At 45.6% G+C, this 12,268-nt stretch overlaps 2 protein-coding genes across 8 annotated transcripts in view; both read left to right on the top strand.

The window, feature by feature from the left end:
* Positions 1–1,053, top strand: part of PBRM1 (polybromo 1) — an 85,829-nt gene extending 84,776 nt beyond the window's left edge. For all 7 annotated transcript variants that reach the window (XM_077278154.1, XM_077278152.1, XM_077278149.1 and 4 more), the window contains 2 exons: positions 27–243; positions 530–1,053. In XM_077278154.1, coding sequence (XP_077134269.1) covers positions 27–243; positions 530–702 — 390 coding nt within the window. In that variant the 3' untranslated portion in view covers positions 703–1,053. The remainder of the gene's footprint in view (positions 1–26; positions 244–529) is intronic.
* Positions 1,054–5,969: 4,916 nt separating this feature from the next.
* Positions 5,970–11,958, top strand: UQCC5 (ubiquinol-cytochrome c reductase complex assembly factor 5). The gene is made up of 3 exons (XM_077278459.1): positions 5,970–6,125; positions 10,757–10,917; positions 11,831–11,958. Exons 2-3 carry the CDS (start codon positions 10,767–10,769, stop codon positions 11,905–11,907), a joined length of 228 nt encoding a protein of 75 aa, XP_077134574.1. The 5' UTR covers positions 5,970–6,125; positions 10,757–10,766; the 3' UTR covers positions 11,908–11,958.
* The last annotated feature ends 310 nt before the right edge of the window (positions 11,959–12,268 follow it).

Genomic DNA, 12,268 nt, shown 5'->3' with positions numbered 1-12,268 from the left:
CAATAACCTTTCTTCTTGACTTGTAGATGAGTCTCCTAATCCAACCAGGGCAGCAAGCACCACCACCTTACCCAGGTCAGGTTCAAAGTAGCCAGCCTGTCATGCAACAGCCAACAACCCCAATATTTGTCGCACCCCCACCCAGGACTCAAAGGTTACTTCACTCAGAAGCCTACTTGAAATATATTGAAGGGTTAACTGCAGAATCGAATTGCATCAGCAAATGGGACCAGACATTGTCAGGTGAGATGTCAAAGGAGATCTGTTCTGTTTAGGAGGCTGAATAATTGCATAATATTTCAACACAACCCCCCCCCCCCCTCCGACCCTTGGCGAAAATTGACCACATGAGTGTCCGTATCATGACATACACTTAGTGACTAAGACGAGTTTCAGTAGGGGTGAGTTATTGGTCTATAATGCCCCACGAACTGTTGATGTGACCCGTGGGATTGGGTGGAGTATAAAATCCAGGTTCTTCCGTAGACGTCACCTCTTGATTCTTACTAACTCTTGTTTTCCCTTTCAGCTCGGAGACGAGATGTCCACTTATCCAAAGAACAGGAGAGCCGTCTGCCTTCTCATTGGTTGAAGAGTAAAGGGGCCCACACGACCATGGCGAACGCGTTGTGGCGCCTCCGCGATCTCATGCTCAGAGACACCTTAAACATTCGCCAGGCGTACAACATCGAGAACGTCTAACCCTTCCTCTCCATTTCATACCAAGATCATTTTCTTTTGTGGATTAATTAATGTTTTTAGAGACTGGAGGCCAATGTTTTTATTGCATTTCTGTACATTGTAAGAGCGTTTTGATATGAGAACATTTAAAAAAAAAAATGCTTAATTTGGTTGTGTTTTGTTTTTTTATTAAGTTGTCAAAGTTGTGAAATGCAACATTTTTTACCTATTTTTCAGTTGTGTTTTTGATTTTTAGTGTCAGTGATGCTCATTGATGGCGGGTGTGTTGGGTACATTGTTTTTTATTGTTATAGTGGGATCGGCTGTACCTCGCACCGCCATTGTTTTAAATTAAATGTCTTTGCCACGTGACTCTGGTCCATGATCTTACTGGAGTGATGTACGTTTATTCCCCATAGTTGCACATCCGCGCGGATTTCACACATGTATGATGACGTTGGACTTTGAATACCTTCCTTTTATCTATCTAGTGGAGATAATAATTCTCTAAATAATCCATTTTCACCATGGAACCGCAGGGATCCGCTGTCTATTCCTACAGAGGACTCGGAGATCCGCAGTCTCTTGATGATTCTGAGTGCCAGTGGCTGTCAACCCAGTGATAAGAAATGCATCAGCTTTTATTTAGGGTTTGTGCACACGTTGCGGACTGGTGTGCGGATTTTTCCGCTTTGATTTTGATAAATCCGCAGGGCAAAAACACTGCTTTTTCCTGCGGATTTATTGCGGATTTACTGCGGTTTTTGTGCGAATTCTACTGCGGTTTTCTAATATGGAGCAGGTGTAAAACCGCTGCGGAATCCAAACAAAGAATTGACATGCTGCGGAAAATAAACTGCTGCGTTTCCGCGCGTTTTTTCCGCAGCATATGCACAGCGGTTTTTATTTTCCATAGGTTAACATGGTACTGTACACCGCATGGAAAACGGCATAAAAAACGCTGCGGATCCGCAGTGAAAACCGCAACGTGTGCACATGGCCTTAATGTTTTAATTTAATTTTGGAACACTCCCTTTTAAATCAGTGAAACATTTTATTTTTCTATTCTACCGTTTTTTAGCCTCTGTATGTGTTGTTTGTTTTTTTTAACTTCTATTTTGTGGACATGCTTAGGACGGCAGTTGTTAAAGGGCCAATCTAGTCTACATAAATTATCACCTATCCACTGGAGAAGAGCGAACCTGAACTGTAAAGTTTGGGTTTGTACCGTGTCCGGTGCTGGACTCCAATCATGGACTTCTCCCGGAAGGAGAATGAGAGACTCTCTGCTTTCTTTGGCAACCCCCTAACCCTTACTAAGTTCATTTTACAGCACCAAAGTTTGGTTCCCCCTTGACTTCTGTGGGGTTCGGATTGCGTTCTGGTGCGCAAACAGTTTGTTGAATCCCTTGTAATAATATTTAGATCTATGTTGGTCACCACTGGGCGCCCCAATGATTGCCAGAATGTAAGACCCGAGCGTAGGAGTAATACCGCGGTTGGTCGCACGTGTGCCCTGCTGCTCCAGTCTGTCTGTTGCACTGAAGATTTAGCAGTGAGACGGAGAAAAGTTCAGATGTGTCCACCACCTAACGTGAATGTTGCATTTATACCCTCCTCAGCATTGATATCCAAGATCAAGAAGGAAAAGTTGTGGAATTATGGAAATCACAGGATTGGTAGATGGTAATAATATGCAACTGATGGAAAACTAAAAGCAACATTTTCAAACCATCTTAATTCTGTATTGAGTTAGGAGCACCACGTGCAGTAATCCCCCCACTTACAGCCTTAGGGTATGTGTCCACATTCAGGATTGCCTCAGGATTTGGTCAGGATTTTATGCAGGTAAAATCCTGACCAAATCTGCACCTGAGGTCACTGGCAGGTCACCTGCGTTGTCCTTGCGTTGTTTCAGCATTGTAAGGACATGCTGCGTTCTTAAGACGCGCCGCATGTGCGTTTTCTCGGGTGTGCCGCATGCGTCTTTTACTGCATTGTGGAGACGGGATTTCATTAAATCCCCTCCACTATGCTGTAACATCTGGACGCTGTGGCTCAACGCAGCGTCAAAAACGCAGCGTTTCCTGAACGTGGAAACATACCCTAAGCTGCTATCAGTTCAGGTTATTAATAGCTGTCTGAGAAATGTTCTGTCACGCTGAATGCACTTGGGGAAATCACCAAGATCCGCGGCTGGCAGCTCCTTTTTTCAATTGCCAACCAATGACGTTCCATCGGTGATTGAGGGGAGAAAACTCCACAGATGCTGCAGGGCTGTGGAGTTGGAGTCGCGGAGTCGGACCCCATTTTGGTGGAGTCTGAGTCGGTGTCATGGAAACTGAGGAGTCTGAGTCGGAGGTTTGTCTTACCGACTCCACAGCCCTGCATGATAGCACGTTTAGGCCTGGCATTGTGTTTAAGATACAGCTCCTGGAATACTTTCATGTTTTCTCATGAAGGGCTCTTCATGGTGTTGCCCATATGATCGTCAGACCATTCTTCTGGTATCAGTTTGTTAAAGAGAAATGATGTAGTCATCGTTAAAGAGAATACACCTCCATTGCCATCTTGCTCTGCACCATGATGGCCTTTGAGATCAGTTGTGTGTGGTCAATGTAACACCTGAACATCTGGTTAGTAGCCCAATGTCGTGCAAGTGCCTTCTGATGGTTTGTGTAGACACTGCTTGATGCCTTAGGATAGGTACTTGACGCCTAATTTCACTTACTGAATAGATAACTACTCTTCTCCTGCTTTTTGAGTCTGATGAGACCCACGTGGGCAGCACCGTGAAGAGACCTTCACCAGGGAGCATCACACCGGTCCTACTCCAAGGATTATGGTTTGGGGGGATGGCATAATGCAGGGTAGCCAGAACCCTCTAGTCTTTGTTCCAGGTACACCCACATCTCAGAGTTACATTGATTTGCTTGTGCAAACCGTGCTATGGTCGTTTCTCCAAAGTGTCTAAGGAGCCGTGTTTTTAACCATGACAACGCCAGACCATATGTTGATCTTGCTACTGTTCTGCATGTGTGACTTTAAATGTACTACCAGCGTCTCTGAACTCTTCTTCCATCGAGCACATCTGTGTCATCATTGGATGCCAATTCCAAAGGAGCTGCCAGCAGCGGATCTTGATGACTTCCCCAAAAGCATTTAGCATGGCAGAATATTTTTCAGACAATCATGAATAGCCTCACTGATAGCAGCCAAGGCTATAAGTGAGGAGATTTCTGCACGTGGAGCTCATACTCCATACTGAATAAATCGAGATGTTTTGGAAAAACTATTTCCGTTTTTTTATCATTTGCAAATAATTAACATGTCTGTCCATCCTGTGACTTCCTTGATAATGTAATTTCAATGTTTAGGAGTGTACGCCCAGCTCCAACTTCTGGAAAGCATCTAATGTCTGTGGTTAAAGAAGTTGTCGAATACTTGGATCCGTTCTTGCTATGCCCCTCGCTAGTCCAGAGCGTGTCATTTCCTTCAGATGTTGGCGGATAGTTCACACTGACACTGATGGACCCTGAGCCGCAATTTCCTTGGAACTTGATTGACGCTGCTTATCCGCCATCCGGACTATCCTGTGCTGCAATCTTTCATCAGTTTTTCGCTGCTGTTCACGACCAGGGAGATTAGCTACCGTGCTGTGGTTTGTAACTTACCTTCCGGCATCTTCACCTTTTCTCAACGCCGCTCTGGTCCCGCAGCGCCATCTTGTGAGTGCAGCTTCTGACTGGCCGGAAGTCAGATGTTACGTCACAAGCTCTAAGTGCAAGTCCACGAGACAGAACGAGGCTCTTATAGACTTGTATTGAGTTGTGACCAGTGGTTGGCATATATTCAGGGAGGGGTCAGTGGTTGGCATATATTCGGGGAGGGGTCAGTGGTTGGCATATTTTTGAGGAGGGGTCAGTGGTTGGCATATACTCGGGAAAAAGGTTAGTGGTTGGCATATACTCGGGGGGGGGGTCAGTGGTGGCATATACTCAGGGGGGTCAGTGGTGGCATATACTGTACTTGATGTCAGTGGTTGGCATATACTTGGGGGCTCAGTAGTTTGCATATATTCGGGGGGGTCAATGGTTGGCATATACTCATGGAGGGGGTCAGTGGTTGGCATATACTCAGGTCAGTGATTGGCATATATATATATATGGGGAGGGGTCAGTGGTTGGCATATACTCAAGGGGGGTCAGTAGTTGGCATATATTTGGGGAGGGGTCAGGGGTTGGCATATAATCAATGTGTCAGGGGTTGGCATATACTCAGGGGTCAGTGATTGGCATACACTCGGAGGAGTCAGTGATAGGCATATACTTGTGGGGGGTCAGTGATTGGCATATACTCGGTGGAGTCAGTGGTTGGCATATAATCGGGGGGCTCAGTGGTTGGCATATATTTGGAGTCAGTGATTGGCATATACTCGGGCGGTCAGTGAGTGGCATATACTCAGGGGTCAGTGGTTGGCATATACTCAGGGGTCAGTGGTTGGCATATACTCGGGGGGGGTCAGTGGTTGGCATATACTCAGGGGTCAGTGGTTGGCATATACTCGGGGTGGGTCAGTGGTTGGCATATACTCAGGGGTCAGTGATTGGCATACACTCGGAGGAGTCAGTGATAGGCATATACTTGTGGGGGGTCAGTGATTGGCATATACTCGGTGGAGTCAGTGGTTGGCATATAATCGGGGGGCTCAGTGGTTGGCATATATTTGGAGTCAGTGATTGGCATATACTCGGGCGGTCAGTGAGTGGCATATACTCAGGGGTCAGTGGTTGGCATATACTCAGGGGTCAGTGGTTGGCATATACTCAGGGGTCAGTGGTTGGCATATACTCGGGGGGGGGGTCAGTGGTTGGCATATACTCAGGGGTCAGTGGTTGGCATATACTCGGGGTGGGTCAGTGGTTGGCATATACTCGGGCAGTCAGTGAGTGGTATATACTCGGGTGAGTGATTGGCATCTACTAGGGGTGGGTCAGTGATTGGCATATACTGGGGGGGAAGTGGTTGGCATATATTCAGGAGGGGGTCAGTGGTTGGCATGTAATCGGGGGGGGGGGTCAGTGGTTGGCATATACTGTTATAGGTGAATATGTGTACCACAGGTTGGCATTGGGAGCTGGCATGTACTGTTATGGGGCATCAGTGGTCGCACACCCACTAGTATGCTGGGCCATCTGTAGCTGGCATACACTGTGACCGGGCTCCTGGACTGGCATTATGAGGCGCACGACACCGGTCTGTGTGATGAGGACTGGCCGCTCACACCTTCACTCCACTGCGCAGTACGCATGCGTGTTGTTTCCTCGGGTTAGCTTGTGTTTGTTCTTTGTGTCGCCGTTTCCCAGGGAACAGTAATGCTGGCTCCGACCTTCAGCACGAGGACATAGGAGGAGGGGACCGACACCGGCCTGGACGTGACTGTGGTAAGAGCAGACAGCGCCACCACCAGGAGGGGACTGCTCAGCGCCGGCACGCGGAGTGTAGTGATGGACAGCGGCTGTAGAAGTGTCCGGTGCATGACCCGCCACAGTACACGGGACCCGCCACAGTACACGGGACCCGCCACAGTACACGGGACCCGCCACAGTACACGGGACCTGACACCACTGCCATGGCAGCCGCACCGCTATGTCCCCTGACGGTGACTGCCTGCTCGGGGTCTCAGGCTGCACTTGTGTTGTTTTTCTTGGTTGCCAGTATTAGGGGTCCATTACACATTTTGCTCCATTAGGCTTTTACAGGCTCTTTGTTTCCATCACATTCAGCTGTGAGGTGGCCATAAACCAGCTGAGGAGCTCACTGACAGAGTCTGCAGCCAGCAACAGACCGTGCAACACGGAGACCACAGAAGGCAAATTCTGTAACATGCTTGAATGAAATTGAATAACAAAATGTATTTTTAGTTAAGCAGTCATGTAATTCTGTCACAAAACCTATGTCATCAATGGTAGAGAACCTCAGGACCAGCCATTTCCCCCATTCCTGACCAGGCACACTTTTAGGTTTTACATACACACCTTTAATGACTAATGTTTTTTCTCTCTGGAATGTTCACATGATGAAGTATATTTTTTGTGGCACACAGGCAGCGTGGAGTCTGTAAGGGAAACCTCCGACCCCACATTACCGGTCACTACTGAGCATGTGCATAAAGTGCAGCACAGATTCATCTCCACTCCGACCCCACAGCACTGGTCACTACTGAGCATGTACATAAAGTGCAGCATAGATTCATCTCCACTACGACTCCACAGCACTGGTCACTACTGAGCATGTACATAATGTGCTGCACAGATTCATCTCCACTATGACTCCACAGCACTGGTCACTACTGAGCATGTACATAAAGTGCAGCATAGATTCATCTCCACTACGACTCCACAGCACTGGTCACTACTGAGCATGTACATAAAGTGCAGCATAGATTCATCTCCACTACGACTCCACAGCACTGGTCACTACTGAGCATGTACATAAAGTGCAGCATAGATTCATCTCCACTACGACTCCACAGCACTGGTCTCTACTGAGCATGTACATAAAGTGCAGCACAGATTCATCTCCACTCCGACCCCACAGCACTGGTCACTACTGAGCATGTACATAAAGTGCAGCATAGATTCATCTCCACTACGACCCCACAACACTGCTCTCTACTGAGCATGTACATAAAGGGCAACACAGATTCATCTCCACTCCGACCCCACAGCACTGGTCACTCCTGAGCATGTACATAAAGTGCAGCACAGATTCATCTCCACTACGACCCCACAACACTGCTCTCTACTGAGCATGTACATAAAGGGCAACACAGATTCATCTCCACTCCGACCCCACAGCACTGGTCACTACTGAGCATGTACATAAAGTGCAGCATAGATTCATCTCCACTACGACTCCACAGCACTGGTCTCTACTGAGCATGTACATAAAGTGCAGCACAGATTCATCTCCACTCCGACCCCACAGCACTGGTCACTACTGAGCATGTACATAAAGTGCAGCATAGATTCATCTCCACTACGACTCCACAGCACTGGTCACTACTGAGCATGTACATAGAGTACAGCACAGATTCATCTCCACTACGACTCCACAGCACTGGTCACTACTAAGCATGTACATAGAGTACAGCACAGATTCATCTCCACTACGACTCCACAGCACTGGTCACTACTAAGCATGTACATAAAGGGCAGCACAGATTCATCTCCACTACGACCCCACAACACTGCTCTCTACTGAGCATGTACATAAAGGGCAACACAGATTCATCTCCACTCCGACCCCACAGCACTGGTCACTACTGAGCATGTACATAAAGTGCAGCACAGATTCATCTCCACTACGACCCCACAGCACTGCTCTCTACTGAGCATGTACATAAAGTGCAGCATAGATTCATCTCCACTACGACTCCACAGCACTGGTCTCTACTGAGCATGTACATAAAGTGCAGCACAGATTCATCTCCACTACGACCCCACAGCACTGCTCTCTACTGAGCATGTACATAAAGTGCAGCATAGATTCATCTCCACTCCGACCCCACAGCACTGGTCACTACTGAGCATGTACATAAAGTGCAGCATAGATTCATCTCCACTACGACTCCACAGCACTGGTCACTACTGAGCATGTACATAAAGTGCAGCATAGATTCATCTCCACTACGACTCCACAGCACTGCTCTCTACTGAGCATGTACATAAAGGGCAGCACAGATTCATCTCCACTACGACCCCACAGCACTGCTCTCTACTGAGCATGTACATAAAGTGCAGCACAGATTCATCTCCACTACGACTCCACAGCACTGGTCACTACTGAGCATGTGCATAAAGTTCAGCACAGATTCATCTCTGCTCCGACCCCACAGCACTGGTCACTGCTGAGCATGTACAGTTATGCTCAAAAGTTTACATACCCCAGCAGAATTCTTGCTTTCTTGGCCTTTTTTTCAGAGAATATGAATGATAACACCAAAACTTTTTCTACACTCATGGTTAGTGGTTGGTTGAAGCCATTTATTGTCAAACTACTGTGTTTTCTCTTTTTAATTCATAATGACAACCCAAAACACCCAAATGACCCTGATCAAAAGTTCACATACCCTGGTGATTGTGGCCTGATAACATGCACAGAAGTTGACACCAATGGATTTGAATGTCTACTAAAGGTAACATCCTCACCTGTGACCTGTTTTCTTGTAATCAGTGTGTGCATAAAAGCTGAGTGAGTTTCTGGGATCCAGACAGACTCTTGCATCTTTCATCCAGCCACTGACGTTTCTGGATTGTGAGTCACGGGGAAAGCAAAAAAATTGTCAACGGATCTACGGGAAAAGGTAGTTGAACTGTATAAAACAGGAAAGAGATACAAAAATATATCCAAGGAATTGATAATGCCAGTCAGCAGAGCCCTGACCTAAACATAATTGAGCATCTCTGGAGAGACCTGAAAATGGTTGTCCACCAACGTTCACCATCCAACCTGATGGAACTGGAGAGCATCTGCAAGGAAGAATGGCAGAGGATCCCCAGATCCAGGTGTAAAAAACTTGTTGCATCATTCCCAAGAAGACTCCTGGCTGTACTAGTTCCAAATGGGTGCTTCTACTCAATACTGAGCAAAGGGTCTGAATACTTATGACCGTGTGATATTTCAGTTTTTCTTTTTTAATAAATTTGCAAAAATTACTACATTTCTGTTTTTTTCAGTCAAGATAGGGTGCAGAGTGTACATTAATGAGAAAAAAATGAACTTTTTTGAATTTACCGAACGGCTGCAATGAAACAAAGAGTGAAAAATGTAAAAGGGTCTGAATACTTTCCGTACCCACTGTATATTCCACACCAGCTCTCATCTACACTAAGAGCACCTCCCAATTCTCTTTTTTGCTATGCAAGTGCTGGCATGGTGATCGGTGGCTGTCCATCCAGTGACACCACCACCAATTCCTTAAATGAAGCACCTCACATTGAACCCCTAGCCATCCGACTGCGCAGTAGAGCTGGGAATGCCTCAGTGGCTGACCACCGTCACTTGTCCCTGAACGCAGACAGTTTTGTCTTGCCTTTTAGAAAGTGTAAGGGTATGTGCACACGTCCGGATTTCTTGCAGAAATTTCCTGAAGAAAACCGGAAATTTTCTGCAAGAAATCCGCATTTTTTTTTTGCAGTTTTTTCCCGTTTTTTTTTTGCGTTTTTTTAGCATTCTGCAAGCGTAATTAGCTTGCAGAATGCTAAAGTTTTCCAAGCGATCTGTAGCATCGCTTGGAAAACTGACTGACAAGTTGGTCACACTTGTCAAACATACTGTTTGACAAGTGTGACCAACTTTATACTATAGATGCTGCCTATGCAGCATCTATGGTAAAAGATAGAATGTTTAAAAATAGTAAAAAAAATAAAAAATGGTTATACTCACCCAGACGATCTCGGCGGCATCCGTTCCTATAGATGCCGGTGTGGTTCAGGACCTGTGATGACGTCGCGGCTTGTGATTGGTCGCGTGAGTCACATGAGCGGTCACGCGACCAATCACAAGACAGTGACGTCATCACAGGTCCTGAACCACACCATCTATAGGAACCGAAGAGAGAGCATGCACCGGAGAGGCGGGAACACTTCGGGGGCAATCAGAGGGTGAGTATAGGACTATTTTTTATTTTAATTCTTTTTTTTTACCAATTATATGGTGCCCAGTCCGTGGAGGAGAGTCTCCTCTCCTCCACCCTGGGTACCAACCGCACATAATCTGCTTACTTCCCGCATGGTGTGCACAGCCCCGTGCGGGAAGTAAGCAGATCAATGCACTCCTAGGTGTGCGGAATCCCCGCAATTCCGCATTTTTAATGAACATGTTGCTTTTTTTTCCACGATGCGATTTTTTTGTGGAAAAAATCGCAACATTTGCACAAAAAATGCGGAATACCCTGTAAATAATAGGAGGCATATGTAAGCGGTTTTTTCGCGTTTTTATAGCGAAAAAAACGCGAAAAATCCTGAACGTGTGCACATGGCCTTAATGTGACATGTTCCTTCTCTTGTAGACCGGCAGCCATGAGGCAGAAAAGCACGCTGAGAACGCTGATGGACATGGTCCCAGGGAAGAAGAGATTCGGCATGTACCGATTCTTACCTTTCTTCTTCGTCCTCGGAGGAGCCATGGAATGGTTTATGATCAATATTCGAATTGGCAAAGAAACATTTTGTAAGCACCCTCGTCATCCCGGCAGGATTTCTGAAAATCCAACTTGTCTTACAGATTCCTTAAGTCTTCAGGCCTCATTCAGACGTCCGTGTTTCATGATCGCGTTCTATCCACGTTTTTTCATTATAATGTTCACGTGTCCATTGTTTTTCAGACCGATCACTCACAATCTCATTCATTTTTTAATTCGATTTTCGTATCAAATTCGCTCATCGAAGCGAATAGATGAGTGACAAACGCGGGTAGCGCTGATAGGTCATCCAAGTGCTGCCAATTTTTTACTAGTTAATGGGTGATAGAAGCATAGATTTTTTGCTATCATTATTTTAATTTTTCTTGTAATCCAGAAAAATAGATTAAAAAATGGATGAAAATTGTATCCCATGAAAAATGATCTGTTCTTTTGTGTACACAATAGAAAAACAAACGGATCTTTGAATGAGGTCTTAGTTTGTATTTTTGTCTAAGAATTTTTGCACTATACATGATAATTTACTTGTATGTGCCACAAAATTACGCCTGATATAATGCAAGGGAGACAAAAAAATCTTGAATCCTTAAAGGGATTATCCCAAGCACAGGCACTCGGTGCACCCTTGGTGTGGCCGAGCAGAAAACTGTTTGGTCACACCAAGGGTGCACCCAGCACCTGTGCTTGGTTTGAACAGTCATTTTGTGCTGGCAGAGTCCCTTTAAGATGAAAATGTTTTGTTTTTTTCCACAATTTGTGAGCAAGAATACCATTTCATAAACTACATTTCTTTTCTTGGTGCTGTTTTCCTCTTGTCCTCTACCCACCCCTGTGTACATACCCTCGTGATTTATGCCATCCATTTCAGCTATGGCATCAGTACATTTCCAGCTGCCATATCTATAGTATTCAATTCTAATTTTAGGATCTGATTTGTTTCAGATGACGTGTACAGAAGACGCCAGTCAGAGAGAAGGTATGAAGAAAAAGCTTTACTGGATGCAAAAGGCCAAAGCTGAAACTCCACAACTGCTACACAATGAATGAAAATAAATATTTATTTTTAATAATCGTTCTTTCAGAATTTCCATTATTTCACCCCAGTTACCAGCTTTGTCCATTTGTGCACAAGGGCCATAATGGCGTATTTTTATGCCTTCAGGATTTTAGTCTAACAGTGGTCCGTGTGCTCTTTGTTGCGCTCACATACAGGATATGGATCAAAAGTATGCTTGTGTGAACTCGGCTCTGCAGTGCAAACATTTCTCTGTTCATAATAAGCCATAATCTTATTAGAAAGTAATATCCGGAGTCATTGGGGGCAGGACAGTAACAAGGAAAATATCACCCAAATACCCGGTAATTTGTGAGCTTTTTAAT

Source organism: Ranitomeya variabilis, chromosome 8, assembly GCF_051348905.1.
Source record: "Ranitomeya variabilis isolate aRanVar5 chromosome 8, aRanVar5.hap1, whole genome shotgun sequence".
NCBI classification, from domain to species: Eukaryota; Metazoa; Chordata; class Amphibia; order Anura; family Dendrobatidae; genus Ranitomeya; species Ranitomeya variabilis.
The sequence above is the reverse complement of the archived record's forward strand: the minus strand, read 5'-3'. Positions and strand labels throughout refer to the sequence as shown.

Bases quoted from the DNA above. Each gene is read 5' to 3' on its own strand.
- UQCC5 (XM_077278459.1), top strand. From the start codon at position 10,767: ATGAGGCAGAAAAGCACGCTGAGAACGCTGATGGACATGGTCCCAGGG. The intron at 10,918-11,830 runs GTAAGCACCCTC...GATTTGTTTCAG, and splicing joins AATTGGCAAAGAAACATTTT to ATGACGTGTACAGAAGACGC.